General features: G+C 38.3%; 1 protein-coding gene across 2 annotated transcripts in view; it reads left to right on the top strand.

Moving 5' to 3' along the window:
- atm (ATM serine/threonine kinase) overlaps positions 1-25,188 on the top strand; it is a 137,362-nt gene that overhangs the window by 100,904 nt on the left and 11,270 nt on the right. Inside the window, exons 48-56 of one of the 2 annotated variants that reach the window (XM_087283444.1) lie at positions 2,528-2,745; positions 6,183-6,390; positions 9,301-9,429; positions 9,517-9,657; positions 9,995-10,133; positions 20,660-20,742; positions 21,436-21,576; positions 24,436-24,552; positions 24,707-24,856. In XM_087283444.1, the coding sequence (XP_087139570.1) occupies positions 2,528-2,745; positions 6,183-6,390; positions 9,301-9,429; positions 9,517-9,657; positions 9,995-10,133; positions 20,660-20,742; positions 21,436-21,576; positions 24,436-24,552; positions 24,707-24,856 (1,326 nt within the window). Of the gene's footprint in view, positions 1-2,527; positions 2,746-6,182; positions 6,391-9,300; positions 9,430-9,516; positions 9,658-9,994; positions 10,237-11,276; positions 11,464-20,659; positions 20,743-21,435; positions 21,577-24,435; positions 24,553-24,706; positions 24,857-25,188 lie in introns of those variants that run through there. The other variant, XR_015508881.1, reaches the window with a different exon arrangement.

The raw sequence follows: 25,188 nt of genomic DNA, 5'->3' as shown, positions 1-25,188 counted from the left end.
GTATAGCTTCCTATTGAAAAATTGAATTTAAAAGATAGATTTGTGAGGGGTGTACTTATTTATACATGGTCATACAAGCATTTAGTTTGGTCTAGTTTTTGCAATTGGTGGGGGAGTGTCTTTTGTCTCTTAAGGTGTGAATTATTCATGACCATTGTCACTTACACATACAGCTGAGGCCCCGTTTACACTAATGTGTTTTCGTTTTAAAATGCATAAGTTTTGCTACGGTTACGCCATCCGTCCACACTCGCCGGAGTTCTCAAGCGCCGAAAACCTTCTAAAACGCTGCTGCTCTGTTTCAGTCTGGATGAAGAAAAACGGAGACAACTGAAAACGGAGGCGGGGCTGCCGAGATTCGCTACCTGATTAGGGCTTTTGTGTCATTGCGTATCCTTTCCTTATTCGTTAAGCCCCTATCACATGACTATAACACATGGCTTTAACGCTACCGGAAGACAGTACTGTAAACAACAACATGGGCACAGAAATGGGAGCGCTGTTTGCTCTATTGTCTGTTTTAGGCGCCATTGTGCAGTTATACATTTGTTACATTTAGTAACTACTCGACCTCATCCTCTGTCCACAAAAATACCTCTCGCTTTCTTTGCCATCGCGTTTAATGTTCAACCGGCGTTTGTTGACTAACAATAACAAAATGTCGAGCGAGACGCATGCTTTCTGTTTATACTAGAACGCGCATGCCCAGAGTGCGCGAATGGTCATGTGATATACGTTTTTGGTGGCGTAGTGTGGACGGAGATATGTTCAGAAACGCTAGGTGAAACGCTAGTGTGAACGCGGATCGTTTTTTAATCTAAAGCGCCATATTTAAAACTAAAACGCACTAGGGCCTGAGACCACCTAAAACCAACTGAAGAAATTGTAAATTATTGTAAGGTTTTCTTTGAATAATTTTCATATTCTTGGGAAGTAAATATTCTAGCCTACAAGTCTTGTCCAGGCACATTCAGTGTGTTGTTTGAACCTTATTTCACCATTTTTTTTCTCCAAAACTTACTAACCACGCATTTTTTTTTTATCCGCAATCATGTACAAAAATATTTCTCACATATTATTGTAGCACAGTTTGAGCTGAATACAAAAAATACATGTTGGCCAGTACTATGTAATAAGTAGCTGAAATAAGCACACATGATGTCAGAGCATGTCAAAACATCTCAGGGGCCCTAAAATCACCTCAGACCCCTGAGGGTTAAACCCCCTTTACAAGTCACCTAGAGTTAATCAGTTGAGTTTTCCATTTTTCAATCCATTCAGTCAATTTCCGAGTCTGGTGGGAGCACACTTAGCTCAGCTTTGCTTAGCATAAATCATTAAATCTTATTAGACGATTAGCATTTTGCTAAAAACAAAAGTATTTTGATATTTTTTCTTTTTAAAACCTGTCTCTTCTGTAGTTACACCATGTACTAAGACAGACAGAAAAAGTTGAAAGGTTTTTGGTCGATATGGCTGGGAACTGTACTCTCATTCTGGCGTAATGATTAAGGAACTTCGCAGCCATACCTTGGCCGCAGCAGGCACTTGATGTCACACAGCACTGTTACCTAATTCTATCTGCGTAATGTCTTTGCGCCTGCTGCAGCCATGGTAAGGTATCTACAGAAGAGTCAAACTATAAGTAAGAAAATTATCAAATGTCTTTTGTTCATTTTTGAGCAAGATGGTAAAGGTCTAATCCGATTCAATGATCTATGCTAAGCTAAGCTTAAAGTGCTTCCACCAGACCCAGAGATCAACTGAATTGATTAAAAATGCTAAAACTCAACTGCTTAACTCTAGAGAGGTTGTAAAATGAGCCTATTGCCAAAATGTGGAGTGTTCCTTTAAGTGCAAAATAGTAATGTAAGTTAACAAAGGGAATTTAGTTCATCACATTCATCGTAAATGGTAATCGATAATGAAACATGCATTGACTGTACTAACAGAACAGAAGTAGGATTCTGTAGTGATTTACCCTGCTGTTTACTCTCTTCGTCATCATCCGTGTTTATGAGGCACAGAACTCTGTATCAGTGCGCGAGAGAGACTGTGTTCACTACGCTCCACTAGCTGAACTAGTGTTTTTTTTTAATAATCAAATGTCCCAGCATTGTGCAACACAACGAATTGAGTATGAAATTTATTGCCAACTATTTTAGTAATCGATTTAATCAATTCGTTGTTGCAGCTCTATTCCATTTAGTCAAAAGATGTATTGACTGTAAAACATGTATTGACTGTACTAAGGTCTGCAGGTAGGGGTCACAGAGTTTTTTTCTGTGTGTACTGTAGCATTGAGACAAATAAAAGTCCTGTAAATAAACTGTAAATAAATGTACACAATTACTTTCTTTACACATACTTTTTTCAATCTGTTTTTTAAACTGTGAATGCAGTTATTTTTTTGTTCGAAAAATCTTTATTGGATCTTATTGGATTTTTTTCCCCTCAAATCCTTTGAAAAATGACATTACAGCCATAACCTCTTCTTTTGCGCTAATGGTGTGTTGTTCTTGGACAGGCTGTGGAGGTCATTGAGGAACACTGTGGCGGTTTAAAATCAAAACTACAGAGCCAGAAAACCCAGGCCTACTTTTCGCTGGCCCGTTTTTCTGACGCACAGTACCAGGGCATCGAAAACTACATGAAGTCATCCGAGTTTGAGAATAAGCATGCTCTTCTGGAGAAGGCTAAGGAGGAAGTTGATCTTATGCGAGAGAGGAAGGTCAACAACAACAGGTCAGCATCAACCAGTTTGCCCACTTATACCATGGGTCCATTCTTCGTACGTGGATTACTCAGTTAGCTGGATTTGGATATTGACGATTTGACACGATCCAGGATCGTTTTGTTCTTCAAAGCTGATCCGAGAGTTGTTGTCATGGCAACAGATCTGCTAGGTCAAACCTGATCGGGAGCAGGTTCAAGTCATATAAACAGGATTAGATCGGCTTAGTTCAAGCAAAGATAATACAGAAAGTATGTACCGAGTTCTGATATTTTCTTACAGTAGTAGTTATACACACTTGGGAAAATAGTAAATCTTTTTTAACTATATATATAAAAGTTATAGTCATTAATAAAATAAATAAAGTTATACATATTAATAAAACGTATGCAATCTGCACCCTCGAAATGAAATACAAAGACTGCCACCTGGTGGTGCAAAGAGAAAACTTATGGATATGAACTTTTTAGATCGCTTTAGTACAAATTGTGTATAATAGAAATGCACAATATGTGACTTTTTTTAAAAGCAGTAATACATTTATGCAGTCATAAACATGTTTTGACAGTTAATATGCCAGTAATGCTTCACAAAAGTTGCAGACGCCTTTACCAATATCAAAATGCTTTTGGAAACAACCAGTTATTCTTTACACCGATTAAAAAACGGTTACTATAATAAAGAAAATCTTTTCTAAATGAAGAAATAAATACATTGATTTGCATTGAAATACATAATGAATACTCTTCTCTTGACAAATGAAAGTGTAAAGCCTGCAGCTCACAACAAATGTGAAGTTACTGCGTGTCATATTTAACAAGCCGTTTACTGCTAATTTGATGTAATTTTGCTCACATGGATAATTGAATATTAATCAGATGATGTCATTACGCTGCTGTGCCGTCAGCCAATCGTTGCATTGCTGATCATGATTTCGAGGATCGATAGATCTGTCCTTAACAACAAACGCAGCGATCTCAGATCAGTTTATCCAGATATTCTAATCTGATTCGCGAACTTGTTTGGAGAACCAAATTAGCGAGAGATCAGTTATCAAGATTAAAAGATCCAGGATCTGCCAAATCATCTTAGATCATTTAAGCGAGGTACGAAGAACAGACCCCATGTCCTAAATGTAATTACATGTTTTTGTGAATGAAAAGTACATGCTTTTGAGCAGGGGTTCTCAACTGGTTTGGCTATGGGACCTACATTTTTACATGGTCATCAAGCCGCGACCCAAATTTTTAGGAACTATAATACAATTTTAGGAATTATAATTCATTTGTATTTATTTGTTAACATACACAAGTAGTGACAGATAAATCATAAGAAAATCACCAAGACTTACAAATAAACAATATTTTACTGCTGTCATTTAACAAAATGTATCAAATTATAGAAATATTACAAAATAAAAACAACAAATACTGTAGACAAGTGGTTAGGTTAAGGGAAGGATCAGTTATCATGAACTAAACTAAACAGTTAATAAAACATGTTGTCTGGTTTCTAAATGTCGTTTTAATTTAGATGGTTTCATGCTCTCTTGTGAGAGCACCTCACTACTTATGACACACTGAGGCTTTAAGTCTTTTTTGTTGTCAATATATGTAAACCTACACTTTACATATTCGAGTTCGTACTTGCGCTTCGACATATTTGTTGCAATAATAATATGAAATTTCACATGTCAAACGGGAGGGTTGTCGTGCACGCATTTCAAAATAAGAGTCAAAATAAGTACAAATTAATTATAATAATAAATTCTAAATTATTGTTGTTTTTTTGACCACACACTTCGCGACCCACTGAAAATGTTCGCGATCCACCAGTTGAGAAACACTGCTTTTAAGTGTGTAAACAGAAGAGTCGTCAGACTTTTGAGGCGGGCCCAAACTTGCTTTACCTGTACATCAGCGATGAGTAAGAGGTGGGCGGCAGACTAAAGTGACAGCGGTGAGGTGCACCAAACGACTACAAACTGAGTGCAAATACTGCAAAAAGATGTTAACTTAACTAACAGAACTGCAAATATGATGAACCACTGTTAAAAACTACCGTCACAGACGTCTATACGCAAAAAGCTTTTAATAGGCCAAACCATGTAGACCGGAGAATTGGCAGCTCCGCTTGCTCCGACGAGTGCTACAGAGATCACATAGTACATCAGTGTTTTCATATAAAAGTGTGAAGATGCTTTACAGGCTGAAAGAGAAAGCTGTGTTGTTACAGAACCAGGTATTAGATTGATCCTTTTTATTGGACGGAATGCGTCAATAGCGCCGCCATCTTGGTACAGGGTAGCGCTCCTTTGAAATGAATGCGGGACCAAGGTACAGTGGAGGACTGTGGCCATCCAAAGCCAGAGATATACACATATACACATATATCTATCATCGGGAGTTTTCCTGGATGTTAGTATGTAATTTTTTTTCTAATTACGAAAATAATAATTTTACATCACTTTTCTACATTGATGGATCAGTGACCGCACGGACATTCCTGACAAAAAGCTTGTGTTTGTGTGTACAGAAATGTACTTTTCACCCTCCCTGTTAAATTTGATCTGATCATGTCCTGAAACACACCTCCTCTCCTGCGTTCACTTCTCATACTGACGGAGGGAGCGATTTGTTTGTGAATGAATCCCCCGAACGACTCTCACTAGCCGACAATAATACAAGTTTCTGGCAGCGCAGCATCTCGCTGTCATATTTCTTTTGCATTGTTTGCTGATTTTATTCAACAAAACTAGCATAAGCCGAGTGTTTAGTGCGAGTTGGAGCTGCTTTGCCTTGTGGTGAATGCAGTAAGTGACTGTTATCATCAATAACGTTACCTGATTAGCATAAAACTTCAGAACATACAAAAACAGAAAAAATGTAATATTACCTATGAAATGTTCTGCCTTTGTGCTTTGTTTTCTTTGTTTGCTCGTTACTACACCCGTTGACAGCGCATAAGTCACGCATCTTTACGTAATAACACTGTCTTGACTAGTGCGGTTGAATGACACTTGTCCTGGGAGCCCTGTACCAATGTGGCGGCGCTATTGACGCATGCTCAGGGTCCCTATGCGATATCTAGTGTATATATCTATGAGTCCCCTGGAGCAGAGGGCCTATTGACCACCTCTCTACACACTGCTCTCTGGTTTAGGAAAGGATTTCCTCTCCACAAAAATACTTTTTTCATCAGCAGGGAACATTGTAAATGTGCAAAGACCTCAATGATGACGCCTCTCCAGTGGGCTCATGGGATTGGAACGTGTTAAATACTATGAATTCAGATATGTTATTCGCCTCGCATACTGTTACAAGATACAGTGACTTATTCACTGAAGAACTATTTAGGACAGATACTATGTAAAATGGTTTGCATCAGGGTTATCTTTTGCTTACCAGTTGCAGATACACAAAGTGTTAAATGTATTTTGTTCCTGCAGATACACAGTGAAAGTTCAAAGGGAACTAGAGCTGGACGTCAAGGCACTGGCTAACCTGCAGGCCGACCGCAACCGCTTCCTCCTCAAGGCTGTGGAGAACTATATCGAGTGCCTGGAGCTGGGAGAGGAACATGACACTTGGGTCTTCAGGCTGGCCTCTCTCTGGCTAGAGAATGCTGATGTCAAAGCCGTAAATGACAAGATGAAGGTATGACACGATCACATAAAAGTATTTTGTATTGCATGTTTAAATATATTGTTATTTCTATTGCAACCTAGAAATCGTGTCACTTTAAATAAAAATAAAAAAAACTGTAATTTTATGAATTTTATTTAATGAGCAGACACGGAATTATTTTCATGTTTTATTTCCAAAGTTATTTCCATATATAGTAATGCAATATGCTTAGGCTCACACGAAATCTGCACTATATATATACAGACAAAATTCATATTCAAGTCAAAAAATGTCATGTCGCACACACCTAAACCTCCGTAAATACCGCGATGATGTCACAGTTACTGTACACTCTCAAGCGAACTAGCGGACGTCTCGAGTATAAACCAGCCTTAAAGGGCACCTATGGTGAAAAATCTACTTTTCAAGCTGTTTAGACAGACATGTGTGTAGGTATAGTGTATAGACTGTCATATTGGGTTGTTATAAACACACCCAGTCCTTTTTTTTTCTTCAATTTAACAACATAAAAACGGTGGACCAATTGGAGCGGTTTTCAGAGCGATTGCAACTTGACGTAGGAGTGCGGTCCCCCGCCCACCAATATTAATTGACAGGCGCATAACCATCCTCAGTTTGTTGTTTCACGTCCGCCATTTTCAGCGTGTGAGTCAAAGCGATGTCACTAGAGAAACACTTTTGCTCTATTTTTAGATGTAAGGCTCATTGGGCTCAACACAAGATCAATATTCTTCACATGATCGCTCTCATCGGTATATTGTTTGTACCCTTTGTTGGATAGGTTTGCAAACATGGGTACTTTTGCGTCTACCTTAAACTTCAGCCGTTCGCCTTTCTTGCGTTCACTGAAGCTCCCTGTGTTCTAACTAGGTGCAGCTGTAAAGTGCAAGCGCGTTGCCTCATGTGCGCGTCTCTCCATTGGAAATAAAATAACGAACTTGCCTGCAGGTCGCACACCAGAAGCGGCGCTCGGCGACATGCAGCGCCATGCGTTTTAGAATTGTAAACATAGGTTTCTATCTGTGTACACACAACGACGCTTCAAGTCGGTGGCTGTCCACCACGTGCCCAGCCTTGATTTGGGACACTTCATGATTCTGCCGCACCACAGAGCGCCATCTGAATAATGTCATTTTAAATCACATCCGAATGTGCCTGTCTGAGTGTGCCGTGTCGCGGCTTTGGTGCCTCAGTCGAAGTTAATTCAGTGTGCGTGGTTACTAGTCTCGGTGTACAAGCTCGGCACTTTAAACTAGCACACAGTTGGCTGTAAAACTATACAAAGACACAAATGATTTTGTACTCTCTGCTTGGTCTGTGTCCGAGTCGTACATGGACAGCTGAATGCTGGTCCTCTCGCTCATGTAGCTTCTCTCTGTCTGCCTGTCTGTTGCCAAACACAGAGCAGGGGAGCTCTTGGCTCCGCCCCCTTGATACGTTGGGTGGAAAGTCAAAGTAGGGCTGTGCAATTAATCGAAAATCCGATTTCGATTTCGATTTTGGCTTCTAACGATTATGAAAAACCATTAATCGAGATAAACGATTATTCTATTATTTACCGCCCCCTGTCCAGTTGTCCTCACTTGTTGCTCTTAAAAGCGCGAAAGACCGCATGCTTATGTGTGTGCGGTGCGCAGACAGTCAGAAGCATGCAGTCTGCACTTGGTCTCATTCGCAGATTGTGACGAGCAGAGAGCACACACATCTAAAGTCATTAACGTGAGTGCTTTAATGTTCAAATAGGTGTCAACGCAGTGTTTAGATATTATTTATATTAATCCTCATTTTGTAATAAACGAGTTGAGGATCAAAAGACACGTAAAAGCAAAACCATTAAAGTGGCAGAGCACAGCTGCCGCCTGTTTTATCATGATTAATAAAACAACGAGAAAATCCCTCTTTGCTCTTGACTAAAGACTTTTGTAGCTAAAGTGTTTTTCTTACGGTGAAGATGCTAAAAGCACAGTTTGTTTCATATTTTTAGTCTATTGCATTTATTTCTCTTTCCTTTGCGGGGAGGAAAATAATATATGCAGTTGAAGTCAGAATTATTAGCCCTCCTGAATATTAGCAACCTTTTTCCCCCAATTTCTGTTTAATGGAAAGAAGATTTCTGAACATAATAGTTTTAATCATTCATTTCTAATAACCGATTAATTTTATCTTTGCTATGATGACAGCTCATAATATTTTAGTAGATATTTTTCAAAATACATACATTCAAATTCAAAGTGTGATTCAAAAGCTTAATTAGGGTAAATAGGCAGGTCATTATATAACAGTAGTTTCTTCTGCAGACAATCAAAAATAAATATTGTCTAAAGGGGCTAATAATATTGACCTTAAAAGAGGTTTCAAAATATTTAAATTTGCTTTTATTCTAGCCAAAACAAAACAAATAAGCCTTTCTCCAGAATAAAAATATTAGTGGAAATACTGTTAAAATTCCTTGCTCTGTTAAACATCAGTTTGGGAAATATTTATTTAAATAAAATTCTCTGGAGCGCTAATAATTTTGACTTCAACTAATAATCGTTTGGAATAATCGTGATTATGATTTTCCACAAAATCGAGTAGCCCTAAGTCAAAGCTAATTTTCATGTGAAGCAACATGCCCCTAAAACAGCGAGCTGTGTACACGCCCCCTAAATGACACCTTTGAACACATTATAATAAACAAATCTGAATTGTGTTTTGAACTGAACCTAAACTGGCACACTGAGAAGAACCACAATATTAATATTAAATTTTAAAGAAGGGGTAAACTATGTACCCTTTAAGACTTTGCAATTTCCTTTCATTCTGACTTAGATAATTGACACAATCTTGTTTTCATGGTCCTAAGATGAGTAACTAAACCCATCTTCTTAGGATCTAGAGTGATGTTTTGTAATTTGTGAACGTGTGTGTTTATATTAGAGTGGTGTAAAGAAAATCCCCTCATACAAGTTCCTGCCCCTGATGTACCAATTAGCTGCTCGAATGGGCACTAAAGTGTCCAGCTCCATGGCGTCACAGGATGTGGGCTTCCATCATGTGCTTAACGAGGTATCGTTCAGCTGCTGCATTGTTTTTATCCTGAATTTCAAATCAAATCTACCATAGACTGACAATTCAAATCTGTTTCATCACCAGCTAATCTGTCAGTCATCCGTCGATCATCCCCACCACACTCTCTTCATCATCTTAGCACTGGTCAACGCCAACAAGGATGACAGCTTTTCCCGCAGCCGTTCATCTAAAAGCAGTGCAAGGCAACCTTCACCTCTGGACTTGGTATAAAATACACCTCCTTCATTTTGTTTGTGACATAATTAGAAATGAATGCATTAGTTCTTACTAAAATAACACACTTGATCCTAAGGATGTAACAATTCACTGAGTCGGTTGAAATTTAATTAAACTTGTAATGATTCAAATCAATTGGGAGGTTAATTAAATTGCGATATACATGTTTTGATGACACAGGGACCATTGTGTTTACTGCAAGCTGGCTTAAAAAGTGCAATAGCTGTGAACAATCATTATTAAATTGATGATTAAAAAACAAGAAATCTACACGCCAGCATTGTGTTCTTACTAGTTTTAATTACATGTGTGTGTTCATCTGTAGGAGCGGGCAGAAGTCGCTCGTAAGATCATTGATGTGGTTCGTAAAAAGAGAGCCAAGATGGTCAAAGACATCGAGATGCTTTGCAATGCCTACATCACTTTGGCATATATGGATGCCAGTCGCCATAAAACTGAAAAGAGTAAGTTCAAGCTTCAGCCATCTGATTAGAAGGGTTTCCTCCCATTTGCTGGTCAATTTGCTCTAAATCAACCTGGTGTTCTAATATTTTAAGCAATGAATGTGTAAATTAGGGTTGTAACAATATACCGGTATGACGGTCTACCACGATTTGAACGTGCACGATTATCATACCATGAACAATTGCATATCAACGGTTTTAACCCTCAAAGACCGAGACAGCCGCCCGCGGCTAAAAATAAGTATTGCTCTTAAATGTTTAATAACTTTTGATCCGCTGATCCGATTCATACAATTCAAAGATTAGCATAAAGAAGAGAATCTCAGCTTTCCAGTGCTGTATCACATAACATTCGGTCAGTGCGGTTACGTCATCAAAATTTGACAATGCTGATTTGACAAAGAAATGCTCGTCACTGTGTCTCCGGACAAACCAGACACGATACATTGATGCATTGTCCCTCCTCCATGCCCAGATTGGTTCAAACTCGCTATATTACAACCAATAAGCATAGGTTTCGCTTTTGTTTGTGGACCAAAAACGAGCTTTTTGAACAACACAGAATGAGAGATAAATAAAACTAAATAAAACGCAAAAAAAAGTTTTGCATAAAATAATTCTCATACTAAGTACTTTTGCATGCACAGCAGCACAGAAACATGACAAAACAGTGACACAGCAAAGACGAACTGCTGCTCTTGCTGTTTTCAAAAGACGCAAATGAAGGTGCAGCTGTTTGTCTGCATTGCAGACAATATCCAAATCCATATCCACAGACAACCATATCCATGCTTGCACATAAAACCTAAGGATGTTCCATATTGAATCTAGTTTCGTTATGTAACTATTTATAGTATAGTAAATATTTATATCTATTTTTTTACTGAGGATTTGCACCATGTTTATTTGGACTTTATTTGGACTTTGACACATTATTTATTATTTTCTTATTTTTATTTGTTCATTGTAAGTGGTGTTGTTTATAGTAACTGAAAATATATTATTTGGAAAAAGTCAAATTTGCTTCACTGTTCTATTATTTTGTAACATTTGTAACATACCGTATACCGCGAAACCGTCAAACCGTGGTATTGTTTTAGACGATTATCATACCGTAAAAAATTCATACCGTTACAACCCTAGTGTAAATCAAATGTCTGCTTGTTTATTCATTTACTACTGGATATGCTGATTTGGTTTTCTGTTTATTGTAGAGAAGGGAGAATATGTTTTATTTATTTGCTGCTGTATTTTTACACATAGGGCTCTATTTTGACGGTCCATGCGCAAAGCGCAGGGCGCAAACGCTTTCAGGGCGTGTCAGAATCAACTTTTGCTAATATAAGAACAGAAAAATCCGCTTTGCGCCGTGGCGCATGGTGTAAAAGGGTTGAGCTTGTTTTCTTAATGAGTTATAGGTGTGTTTTGAGAATAAACCAATCAGAGTCTCAACTCCCGTTCCCTTTAAGAGCCAGCTGCGTCGCGCCATAAGCGCATTTGCTATTTACATGACGTAAAGTAAGTGGAAGTGGAAAAACTGAGCATTTCACTAGCAAGATAACAGTTAAACAGAGCATCTGCAGTGCGAGAATGAAAGGCATCTCATGATCTACTTTCACATCCGCTCTCGTGGATAGGGAAACCTTGTACGCACAGACATCAATTAGCCTATAAATAATTAATTTTGTTCGTTAAGCGCAAAGATTTGTTTTAAAACTATTTCTAAATTCAGTTCGAATTTCCAGCAAACGAATAAATGAACAATAGTAACGAAGTGTGCTCAAAAACCTGAGTTATATCCAAATACACATGCTGTGCCCCATATGGTCTGAGACCTGACAGGTGGGTAAATCTAAGCTTGTTTTTAATAAAACAAACATAAATATGGATATAATAAATCATACTGCTAATAATGATAACATTATACAAAAGCAAATTGTTATCATAGATATATATATTCACATTAGACACTTCAAGCTTTCTATAGATATGTGTTTCATGTCTGTGTGTTTTGTTTTCATGGAGTTTCAGCGCATTTTACTGACGCGTTTCTAAAAACAGTTCATGGAGAGAAAAAAGACAGAATGCCTACACTGTTTATTAACCTTATTTTGCAAAAGCACTCACATTTGTTGTCATTGTAAGTGTACACAATAAAAACTAGACACCTAACAGATTTGATTGATGTATTGATCTTATCTGTACGATCAAAATGAGCTGAAGATGCGTCAAAAAGCATATACGTGGTCTTCGACCCCTGGGGGTTAACCTAGCCCTGAACCTAGCCGAAATTTAATTAAAAGTGTAACATTATTTTCAATTTTAGAATTAAAGGAAAAAATGTTTATTAAATCATACAAAAATGGCTAGAACATTGTTGTATATTTTGCTTACTTGTCAACTTTATTCTAAAGGCTTCAAGGTATGTTTAAAAATAGAAAAAAATAAGCCATAATAACTAGTTTAACTTGGACTGTGTCATTTGTGGCAATGCTAATGTTAATATACACTCTCCGTTTCCAGTTAGGTTTTATAGAAATCAGGAAACACCAAAGGTCTTTATGTTGTGTGTTTTATTAGACTACACAGAGCAGCGTTATAACAGAACCAATCTACTGTAATGTATGATAAAAACAGCTGCTGGTTGTCCACCTAATCACAAGCAGAAGAACAGGAAGTGGAGGACTGAGACATAATAAAAGCTCCACTGCTTTTGTGCCTTGTCATGCTCATTTCTCATCAGCAATTGCTGCTTCATACTGCCATATCTTTTGAATTCTTAAACATTCATAAACATGATTTCCGCAAGAGGACGGAATGAAAACGAAATCCCCCACACTCACTCTCACCATCATCAAACTACTCCTTTGATTGTTGTGAATATGCACCATCTAGTGGCCAAAATTACACACTGTGCCTCTAAATCAATTTGTGTCCTTTCACATTAGTTCCTTTAACAAACTGCCCAAATAAACCAGCCTAATCTCACGAGAAAATGTAAGCATTTTACGTTTTATCAGTGTAATGGCTAGTTTATTTGTACGAAAATGTACAATTTTAAAAGGAGACAGCCAAGCCCACCCCTAAACCCAACAGTCATTTGGTCATAGATGTATACATTAGATGTCGCCTACCCTGTTGTTGTCTATTAGAAGGAATGCGTCAATAGAGCCGCCATTTACATTTAGTCATTTAGCAGACGCTTTTATCCAAAGCGACTTACAAATGAGGACAAGGAAGCAATTTACACAACTAAGAGCAACAATGAATAAGTACTAAAGGCAAGTTTCAGGTCTGTAAAGTCTAAGAAGGGAAGTGTTAGTAGTTTTTTTTTTTTTTTTTTTTTTTTTTTTTTTTTTTGTACAATTAGTGTGATATTCAAAGAGGCAATTGCAGATTAGGAAGTGAAGTAGAGACTAAATAGTTGAGTTTTTAGTCGTTTCTTGAAAATAGCGAGTGACTCTGCTGTTCTGATGCAGTTAGGGAGTTCATTCCACCAACTGGGCAGATTGAGCGTGAGCGTTCGCGAAAGTGATTTTTTTCCCTCTTTGGGATGGAACCACGAGGCGACGTTCATTCACAGAACGCAAGTTTCTGGAGGGCACATAGATCTGCAGAAGTGAGTGCAGATAAGAAGGTGCTAGGCCAGAAGTCACTTTGTAGGCAAACATCAGAGTTTTGAATTTGATGCGAGCAGCAACTGGCAGCCAGTGCAAACGGACTAGCAGCGGAGTGACATGTGCTCGTTTAGGTTCATTGAAGACAACCCGTGCTGCTGCATTCTGGAGCAGTTGAAGAGGCTTGATAGAGTTAGCTGGAAGCCCAGCTAGTAGAGAGTTGCAGTAATCCAGTTTGGAGAGAACAAGAGCTTGAACAAGGAGTTGAGCTGCATGTTCAGATAAGAAGGGTCGGATCTTTCTGATGTTATAGAGTGCAAATCTGCACGATCGAGCAGTTCTAGAAATGTGGTCAGAGAAGTTTAGTTGGTCATCAATCGTTACTCCAAGGCTTTTCACCATTTTGGATGCAGTAATGGTTGCCCCATCCATCTGGATTGAAAAGTTATGGTGTAGAGTCGGGTTGGCAGAAACTACAAGCATTTCCGTTTTTGCGAGGTTCAGCTGAAGATGATGATCTTTCATCCAGTGTGAAATATCCAACAGGCAGGCTGAGATACGAGCTGGAACCGAGGGATCATCAGGATGAAAAGAGAGGTATAGCTGGGTGTCATCAGCATAGCAGTGGTAGGAGAATCCATGTCTCTGGATGACTGGTCCTAGAGATGATGTGTAGATGGAGAAGAGAAGTGGCCCAAGAACAGAGCCTTGAGGTACCCCAGTGTTTAGATGCTGTAGGTTGGACACCTCTCCCCTCCAAGACACCCTGAATGACCTGTCAGAGAGGTAAGATCTGAACCATTGTATAACAGTGCCCGCAACGCCCAGTGACTCAAGCGTAGATAGCAGGATCTGGTGGTTGACAGTGTCAAAAGCAGCTGACAAGTCCAGCAAAATGAGGACTGATGATTTAGAGTCTGCTTTAGCCAGTCTGAGATCCTCCACGACCGAGAGCAGGGCAGTCTCAGTTGAGTGGCCTTTCTTAAAGCCGGATTGCTTGTTGTCCATGAGATTGTTTTGAGTAAGAAAGTCCAGGACTTGATTGAACACTACTTTCTCCAGAATCTTGGCCATGAATGGAAGCAGGGATACTGGTCTGTAGTTTTCAAGTAGCGTATGGTCCAGGTTGGGTTTCTTTAGCAGTGGGGTTACCCTAGCCTGCTTAAATGTAGTGGGGAATAAACCAGAGTCAAGAGATGTGTTAATTATGTGAGTCAGTGTTGGTATGACTGCAGGAGAGATGGCTTGCAAGAGATGAGAGGGAATGGGATCGAGTGGACAGGTGGTTGCATGGCTAGATAGCACAAGTTTGGACACCTCAGACTCAGAGAGCTGAGAAAAAGAGGTGAGTGTGTGTGGTGTTGGTGTTGTATCTTGCGTGTTTGTTGTAGGTGCAGCAAATTGAGCACTGATTTTTGCAGTTTTGGTGCAGAAGAATGTAGCAAAGTCATCAGTAGTAAGTGTGGAAGATGCGGGTGGAGGAGGAGGATAGAGGAGGGAGGAAAATGTTTTAAAAAGTAGGCGAGGATTAGTGGCATTGTTGATTTTCAGACGGTAATACGTCTGCTTTGCAGAAGTAACCTCAGCTGAGAAAGAGGACAGAAGAGTTTGGTATGTTAAGAGATGTGCAGGATTTTTAGTTTTCCGCCAAATTCTCTCCGCAGTCCGAAGTTTTGAGCGATGCTCACGGAGAGCATCTGAGAGCCAGGGTGCAGGAGGACTGGCACGGGCTGGCCTGGATGCAAGAGGACATAATCGGTCTAGACATGATGCTAGTGTGGAGCAGAGTGTATTAGTGGCACTGTTCGAATCAAGTGCAGTGAGTTTGCGAGATGGAGGAAGAGAGTCTGAAACAATGGTGGATAGTCTGTTGGGTGAGAGAGATCGTAGGTTTCTGCGAAAGGTAACCAGTGTTGGAGTGTGTGGCGGCTCAGGAGTAATGTGGATGTTGAGAGACAGAAGGAAATGATCAGATATTTGTAGTGGAGTTACTATTGTTTGATCAGTGAAGCAGTGTCGTGTGTAAATAAGGTCTAGCTGATTACCTGATTTGTGGGTAGCAGAAGTAGGTGCTCTTTTTAGGTCAAAAGAGGCAAGCAAAGTCTGAAAGTCTGCAGCTTGCGGTTTGTCAACGTAGATGTTGAAGTCACCTAGCACCAATAAGGGAGTGGCAAAATTAGAAAAAGATGAGAGAAGAACATCCAGTTCATCTAGGAAGTGACCTAATTTACCTGGTGGGCGGTAGATGACAACCACATTTATGTAGAAGGGGTGGATAATGGTGACTGCATGGAATTCAAAGGAGCTGATTGTTGGCAGGGACGGTATCAGAGTAAATTTCCATTCTTTGGAAATTAGTAGTCCAGTCCCACCCCCTCTCCCTGTCTGACGAGGAGTGTGGGAAAAAGAGAAATTAGCAGAAAGAGTAGCATGTGTAGCAGTGTCCTCCGGCCTCAACCAGGTCTCAGTTAGAGCCATGAGATTATAGTCAGAATATGTAGCTATGGAGGTAATAAAATCAGCCTTGTTAACAGCTGATTGACAGTTCCAGAGGCCCACGGAGAGAGAGAGTTGTGAAATAGTAGATACATGTATTGAACGAAGGTTGTGAGGATTACGCCTGCAGCGTACCTCCCGTGTTTTGCGAGTGTTAGTAACAACAGGAATTAGAAAACACATAATAAAAGTGCACTGACAACAAAAAATAAGTGTAAAGTAAAACAATACAGTAAAGTACTCAAGTGCTTTGTCGGTGTCTTTGCTCGGTGGAGTCGCGCAGGTAGAGTCGATGGTCTTTACACTCGTCGGTCTTCACACGAGGCGGTCTTCACACGAGGCTGCCGCGACCGCTGCCGCGGTGAACTAGTTGTTTATATAACCCCAAAGCACTAGCTGATTGAATTCAGCTGGACACGCCTCGAGAGTCAAAACAAGGGCCGAAACTGAGGCGGACGACGCGAAACCGCGTCTGCGTTCGCTGCACAAGCTCTTATAGTAACCAAGGAAACAGTGGCTAAACAACTTCTAGTATTATACACAACTGAAAGCAAGTTTAAATGTCCTACAACTTTACACAAACAGCTGGAAACAAGTCCTCAAACCATACACAACAACTGAAACAAATCTTAAATGTACTTACAGGCTGCTGTTCTAGATGCTGCTAAAGTGCTTCTCCATTTTAGTACAGGGTAGCGCTCCTTTGAAATGAATGCGGGACCAAGCTGCAGTGGAGGACTGTGGCCATCCAGAGCCAGAGATATACACATATATCTATGATCGGGAGTTTTCCCGGACGTCAGCATGCAATTATTTTTTTTTAAAATTACGAAACTAATAAGTTTATATCACTTTATTACATTGATGGATAAGTGATCGCAAAGGCATTCCTGGCAAAAATGGATATGTACTATCCTCCCTCCCTGTAATTTTTTTTTCTAATCCGCGTCCTGAAACACACCTCCTCTCCTATTTTCATTTCTCACACTAACGGAGGGAGTAATTTGTTTGTGAATGAAACTCCGTTATGAACAACTCCTTCCCTTAGCCGACAATAAAAAACAGTGCAAAATACAGACAGAGCAAATACAACGACAGTGCAAAATACAGACAGTGCAAATACATTGACAGTGCAAAATACAGACAGTGCAAATACAACGACAGTGCAAAATACAGACAGTGCAAATACAACAACAGTGCAAAATACAGACAGTGCAAATACAACGACAGTGCAAAATACAGACAGTGCAAATACATTGACAGTGCAAAATACAGACAGTGCAAATACAACGACAGTGCAAAATACAGACAGTGCAAATACAACAACAGTGCAAAATACAGACAATGCAAATACAACAACAGTGCAAAATACAGACAGTGCAAATACAACAACAGTGAAAAATACAGACAGTGCAAATACAACAACAGTGCAAAATACAGACAGTGCAAATACAACAACAGTGCAAAATACAGACAGTGCAAATACAACAACAGTGCAAAATACAGACAGTGCAAATACAGCGACAGTGCAAAATACAGACAGTGCAAATACAACAACAGTGCAAAATACAGACAGTGCAAATACATTGACAGTGCAAAATACAGACAGTGCAAATACAACAACAGTGCAAAATACAGACAGTGCAAATACAGCGACAGTGCAAAATACAGACAGTGCAAATACAACAACAGTGCAAAATACAGACAGTGCAAATACAACGACAGTGCAAAATACAGACAGTGCAAATACAACAACAGTGCAAAATACAGACAGTGCAAATACAACGACAGTGCAAAATACAGACAATGCAAATACAACGACAGTGCAAAATAACGACAGTGCAAATACATTGACAGTGCAAAATACAGACAGTGCAAAATACATTGACAGTGCAAAATACAGACAGTGCAAATACAACAACAGTGCAAAATACAGACAGTGCAAAATACATTGACAGTGCAAAATACAGACAGTGCAAATACAACGACAGTGCAAAATACAGACAGTGCAAATACAACGACAGTGCAAAATACAGACAGTGCAAATACAACAACAGTGCAAAATACAGACAGTGCAAATACAGCGACAGTGCAAAATACAGACAATGCAAATACAACAACAGTGCAAAATACAGACAGTGCAAATACAACAACAGTGCAAAATACAGACAGTGCAAATACAACAACAGTGCAAAATACAGAGAGTGCAAATACATTGACAGTGCAAAATACAGACAGTGCAAATACAACGACAGTGCAAAATACAGACAGTGCAAATACATTGACAGTGCAAAATACAGACAGTGCAAATACAACGACAGTGCAAAATACAGACAGTGCAAATACAACAACAGTGCAAAATACAGACAGTGCAAATACAACAACAGTGCAAAATACAGACAGTGCAAATACAACAACAGTGCAAAATACAGACAATGCAAATACAACGACAGTGCAAAATAACGACAGTGCAAAATACATTGACAGTGCAAAATACAGACAGTGCAAATACAACAACAGTGCAAAATACAGACAGTGCAAAATACATTGACAGTGCAAAATACAGACAGTGCAAATACAACGACAGTGCAAAATACAGACAGTGCAAATACAACAACAGTGCAAAATACAGACAGTGCAAATACAACAACAGTGAAAAATACAGACAGTGCAAATACAACAACAGTGCAAAATACAGACAGTGCAAATACAACAACAGTGCAAAATACAGACAGTGCAAATACAACGACAGTGCAAAATACAGACAGTGCAAATACAACAACAGTGCAAAATACAGACAGTGCAAATACATTGACAGTGCAAAATACCGACAGTGCAAATACAACGACAGTGCAAAATACAGACAGTGCAAATACAACAACAGTGCAAAATACAGACAGTGCAAAATACATTGACAGTGCAAAATACAGACAGTGCAAATACAACAACAGTGCAAAATACAGACAGTGCAAATACAACGACAGTGCAAAATACAGACAGTGCAAATACAACAACAGTGCAAAATACAGACAGTGCAAATACAACGACAGTGCAAAATACAGACAGTGCAAATACAACGACAGTGCAAAATACATTGACAGTGCAAAATACAGACAGTGCAAATACAACAACAGTGCAAAATACAGACAGTGCAAAATACATTGACAGTGCAAAATACAGACAGTGCAAATACAACGACAGTGCAAAATACAGACAGTGCAAATACAACAACAGTGCAAAATACAGACAGTGCAAATACAACGACAGTGCAAAATACAGACAGTGCAAATACAACGACAGTGCAAAATACAGACAGTGCAAATACAACAACAGTGCAAAATACAGACAGTGCAAATACAACAACAGTGCAAAATACAGACAGTGCAAATACATTGACAGTGCAAAATACAGACAGTGCAAATACAACAACAGTGCAAAATACAGACAGTGCAAATACAACAACAGTGCAAAATACAGACAGTGCAAATACAACAACAGTGCAAAATACAGACAGTGCAAATACATTGACAGTGCAAAATACAGACAGTGCAAATACAACAACAGTGCAAAATACAGACAGTGCAAATACAACAACAGTGCAAAATACAGACAGTGCAAATACAACGACAGTGCAAAATAATGACAGTGCAAATACATTGACAGTGCAAAATACAGACAGTGCAAATACAACAACAGTGCAAAATACAGACAGTGCAAAATACATTGACAGTGCAAAATACAGACAGTGCAAATACAACAACAGTGCAATATACAGACAGTGCAAAATACATTGACAGTGCAAAATACAGACAGTGCAAATACAACAAAAGTGCAAAATACAGACAGTGCAAATACAACAACAGTGCAAAATACAGACAGTGCAAATACAACAACAGTGCAAAATACAGACAGTGCAAAATACATTGACAGTGCAAAATACAGACAGTGCAAATACAACGACAGTGCAAAATACAGACAGTGCAAATACAACGACAGTGCAAAATACAGACAGTGCAAATACAACAACAGTGCAAAATACAGACAGTGCAAATACAACGACAGTGCAAAATACATTGACAGTGCAAATACAACGACAGTGCAAAATACAGACAGTGCAAATACAACGACAGTGCAAAATACATTGACAGTGCAAAATACAGACAGTGCAAATACAACAACAGTGCAAAATACAGACAGTGCAAAATACATTGACAGTGCAAAATACAGACAGTGCAAATACAACAACAGTGCAAAATACAGACAGTGCAAATACAACAACAGTGCAAAATACAGACAGTGCAAAATACAACGACAATATGAAATTGACATGGCACTGATCAACTCAAAAATGATTAATGCTATCAATTTCATCTACTAGGTTAATTATCTAATATGTTTGTTTGTTCTATGCAGAAGCCATACCTATTCCAGCTGAACAGCCCCTCATGCAAATTAAAGACCTTGAAGATGTGATCATTCCCACCATGGACATCAAGGTGACAAATGTCATTGAATTACAGTATATGTTTTTTCTCATCTGTTGTATCTTTTCTCCTCAAATGGTTCTGGTACTGTATGGTTGTCTAAGAGTGCTTTCACACCTAGACTTTTGTTTCGGAATCTGTCTCGTTTGCCCAGTTAGCGCGGTTCGTTTGGCATATGTGAAACCACCAATCGCGCTCGGTTCCACGTCAAAACAATCGCTCTGAGATCGCTTGAATGAGATGGTCTCAGCTCAGTTGAAACGAACTCTGGAGCGGATGGATTGTAGTGAGAAAGCGATACGGGAGCTGGGAGGTCATTCAACAGGCATCCCAAGTCTCCCGGAAGTTGCGGGAGTCTCCCTACCGGTCCTTAAATACGTCGCGCACCCTTCTCACTCCTCCCCACCGCATCCCTCCCCGCTCTTCAGACATGTCGCGCGCACCTTGTCAAACACCACCAAACCACTACCATCCCCCTGACAGCTGAGCGGGACTCTGCAAAATAAACTGACCAATGTGAGGAGAGTTTACTCACACGTGACTTGTTTCAGCTTTTTTGGTCCGTTTAGAAACTTTGCCGTGTGAAAGCGAACCGCACCAAGAACAAAGAGCTACAATGTAACAATTTTAAACCCTGTTTCGGAACAACTGAATCAATTCACAGGTGTGAAAGCACCCTTAGTTAGTTGTTGTCATTTCTTTCAGGTGGACCCATCAGGCAGATATGAAGACGTTGTGACAGTCAGATCATTCAAACGTCACTTTCACCTGGCCGGAGGCGTCAACCTACCCAAAATAATTGACTGTGAGGGATCAGATGGCATAAGCAGAAGACAGCTAGTCAAGGTTTGGTTATTAAAGAACACAACATCTCTAGATATAAAAAACAAAAAATTTTATAATAATAATAATAATTATATATACATACATACATACATACATACATATAAATATATATATATATATATATATATACATATATATATACATATATATATATATATATATATATATATATATATATATATATATATATATATATATATATATATATATATTTTTTTTTTTTTTTTTTTTTTTTTTAACAAAACCTAGCTGTAATGTAACTACATATAGTTGAAGTCAGAATAAATAGCCCTGCTGGATTAGCCCCTTGTATATTTTTGTACCCAATTTCTGTTTAACGCAAAGAAGATTCTTTCAACACATTTCTAGATATAATAGTTTTAATAACTCATCTCTAATAGCTGATTTTTTTCATCTTTGACATGATGACAGTAAATAATATTTTACTAGATATTTTTCAACACGGTGATATGGTGGCTTAGTGGTTAGCATTGTTACCTCACAGCAAGAAGATTGCTGGTTCGAGTCCCGGCTGGGTCAGTTGAAATTTTGTGTGGAGTTTGCATGTTCTCCCCGTGTTTGCGTTGGTTTGGACATGCGCTATAGGTGAATTGAATAAACTAAATTGGGCGTAGTGTATGTGTGTGAATGAGTTTGCATGGATGTTGCCCATTAATGGGTTGCAGCTGAAAGGGCTGCAAGGGCTGTGGCGACCCCTGATGAATAAAGGACTAAGCCAAAGGAAAATGAATGCATTTTTCAAGACACTAGTATACAGCTTAAAGTGACATTTAAAGGCTTAACTAGGTTAATTGGGTTAACTAGACAAGTTAGGGCAATTAAGCAAGTCATTGTATAACGATGGTTTGTTCTGTAGACTGTCGAAAATTGCTTAAGGGGGTTAATAATTTTGACCTTAAAATGATTTTTAAAAATCTAAATTGTTTTTTGCTGAAATAAAACAAATTAGACTTTCTCCAGAAGAAATAATATTACAGGAAACACTGAAAAAATTGTATTGCTCTGTTAAACATTATTTAGGAAATATTTGGGAAAAAGAATCACAGGATAGCTAATAATTTAGATTAATTTAGACTTCAACTGTACATTTTTCAATGCCATAAATATTCATTTTGATTCATCCTCAGGTGACTTTTTAGTCTCTTTAATAATCAGGTTTTAGTTTTCTGCAAACATTTGTGATTTCTGTGGTCCTAGGTTATTTATGATGCAAGTTAAGGGTAGTCGTTACTACAAGAGTCAAAAATCATGTTTGGTTTTGGTTGTTTTTTGTTTGGTGAGTTTTGTTCGAGGTTGGTTCTGGCCTGTTGTTTTGGGGCGTGTTTGGTTTCATTGTTCTTTTTTATGTTTTTTTTGTTTGTTTATCACCGTTTTTTGTTTGTTTTGGTGAGTTTTTTATTGTTTGAGTTTTGTTTTGTTTTTGGGGATTGGTTTTAATTCATTTTTTGTTTGGTTTGGTGAGTTTTGTTTTGTTTGAGTTTTGTTGGTTTTTTGTTTTGTTTTTTGAGAGGGGGTTGTTTGGTCTTTATTGTTTTTTGTTTGGTTTGGTGAGTTTTGTTTGACTTTTGTTCTGTTTTGATTTTGGGTTGTTTGGTCTTTACTGTTTTTTGTTTGGTTTGGTGAGTTTTGTATGGGTTTTGTTCTGTTTTGATTTGGGGTTGTTTGGTCTACTGTTTTTTGTTTGGTTTGGTGAGTTTTGTTTGAGTTTTGTTCTGTTTTGATTTGGGGTTGTTTGGTCTTTATTGTTTTTTGTTTGGTTTGGTGGTATTTTGTTTGACTTTTCTTCTGTTTTGATTTTGGGTTGTTTGGTCTTTATTGTTTTTTGTTTGGTTTGGTGAGTTTTGTTTAAGTTTTGTTCTGTTTTGATTTGGGGTTGTTTGGTCTACTGTTTTTTGTTTGGTTTGGTGAGTTTTGTTTGAGTTTTGTTCTGTTTTGATTTGGCGTTGTTTGGTCTTTACTGTTTTCTGTTTGGTTTGGTGAGTTTTGTTTGAGTTTTGTTCTGTTTTGATTTGGGGTTGTTTGGTCTTTACTGTTTTTTGTTTGGTTTGGTGAGTTTTGTTTTGTTTTGTTTTTTGAGAGGGGGTTGTTTGGTCTTTATTGTTTTTTGTTTGGTTTGGTGAGTTTTGTTTGAGTTTTGTTCTGTTTTGATTTGGGGTTGTTTGGTCTTTATTGTTTTTTGTTTGGTTTGGTGAGTTTTGTTTGAGTTTTGTTCTGTTTTGATTTGGGGTTGTTTGGTCTACTGTTTTTTGTTTGGTTTGGTGAGTTTTGTTTGAGTTTTGTTCTGTTTTGATTTGGGGTTGTTTGGTCTTTATTGATTTTTGTTTGCTTTGGGGAGTTTTGTTTTGTTTGAGTTTTGTTCTGTTTTTGTTTTGTTTTTTGAGAGGGGGTGTTTGGGTTTTAATTGTTTTTTTGTTTGGTTTAGTAAGTTTTGTTTTGTTTAAGTTTTGCTCTGTTTAGTTTTGGGTGCTGGTTTTGGTTGTTTTTTTTGTTTGGTGAGTTTTCTTTTGTTTTGGGGGATTAGTTTAGATTAATTTTTTTTGTTTGGTTTGGTGAGTTTTGTTTTATTTAAGTTTTGTTCTGGGGGGTTGTTTGGTCCTCATTGTTTTTTGTTTGGGTTGGTAAGTTTTGTTTTGTTTGAGTTTATTTTGGTTCTGTATTAATAGTTTTTGTATTGTTTGTTTTTTTTTGCTTGTTTTTTGTTTTGTTTATTATACTGTCTAAATGTGAAAAAAAGTACTGATGCAAGTTTTAGTAGTTGATTTGTAGGAAATGTGCATATGTTTGTCGCTCAGTTTTATTAATTTTAACTGAAATGAGTATGTTGTGTATGTAACACAGGGTCAGGATGATCTGAGGCAGGACGCAGTGATGCAGCAGGTTTTCCACATGTGCTCCACTCTTCTGCAGCGCAATGCAGAAACTCGCAAGAGGAAACTCAACATCCGCCGTTACAAAGTATATTGAATTTTGTAATTGATGGTTTCTCTCTAAAACATACAAATTTATTTTCAGATGTTATTACAGTCTATAGTCAAATATACAGGATGATAGTTTTTACTGTGAAACTCTTTTAAATGAATTGTTTTACATCACTGGGTGTTTTTACCAGGTGGTGCCGTTTTCCCAGCGCAGTGGTGTTTTGGAGTGGTGTTCTGGTACTGTTCCCATCGGAGAGTTCCTGGTGGACCCACAGAAGGGGGCGCACAAACGCTTTCGCCCACAAGACTGGGCCAACATGCTGTGTCGCAAGAAAATGATGGTAAATTAATATCTTAAAAAATATATATAGTAAAAAACTATGCACTGTCATTATTGCAAAGATTAAAGAAATCATTTATTAGAAATGTGTAGACTAAAAACTTTTTTCGTTAAACATAAATTGGGGGGAAAATATATTCAGATATATATGAATCACGCAATTAATGAATTTGCTCTTCTGTGTTTGAACTCTCAGTAATGACTTTAAACCACACTGAACTGAGCTAAACTGAACTGAACTTAAACACTAAAAACTGAACTACCCTGATCCAGTTACTATGACCATTTATGTGAAGCTGCTTTGACACAATCTACATTGTAAAAGCGCTTCAA

The sequence above is a fragment of the Danio rerio genome, chromosome 15 (assembly GCF_052040795.2).
Source record: "Danio rerio strain M-AB ecotype USA chromosome 15, GRCz13ab, whole genome shotgun sequence".
Lineage (NCBI taxonomy): Eukaryota > Metazoa > Chordata > Actinopteri > Cypriniformes > Danionidae > Danio > Danio rerio.
Note: the sequence above shows the minus strand (reverse complement) of the source record. Positions and strands in the feature narration are given on the sequence as shown.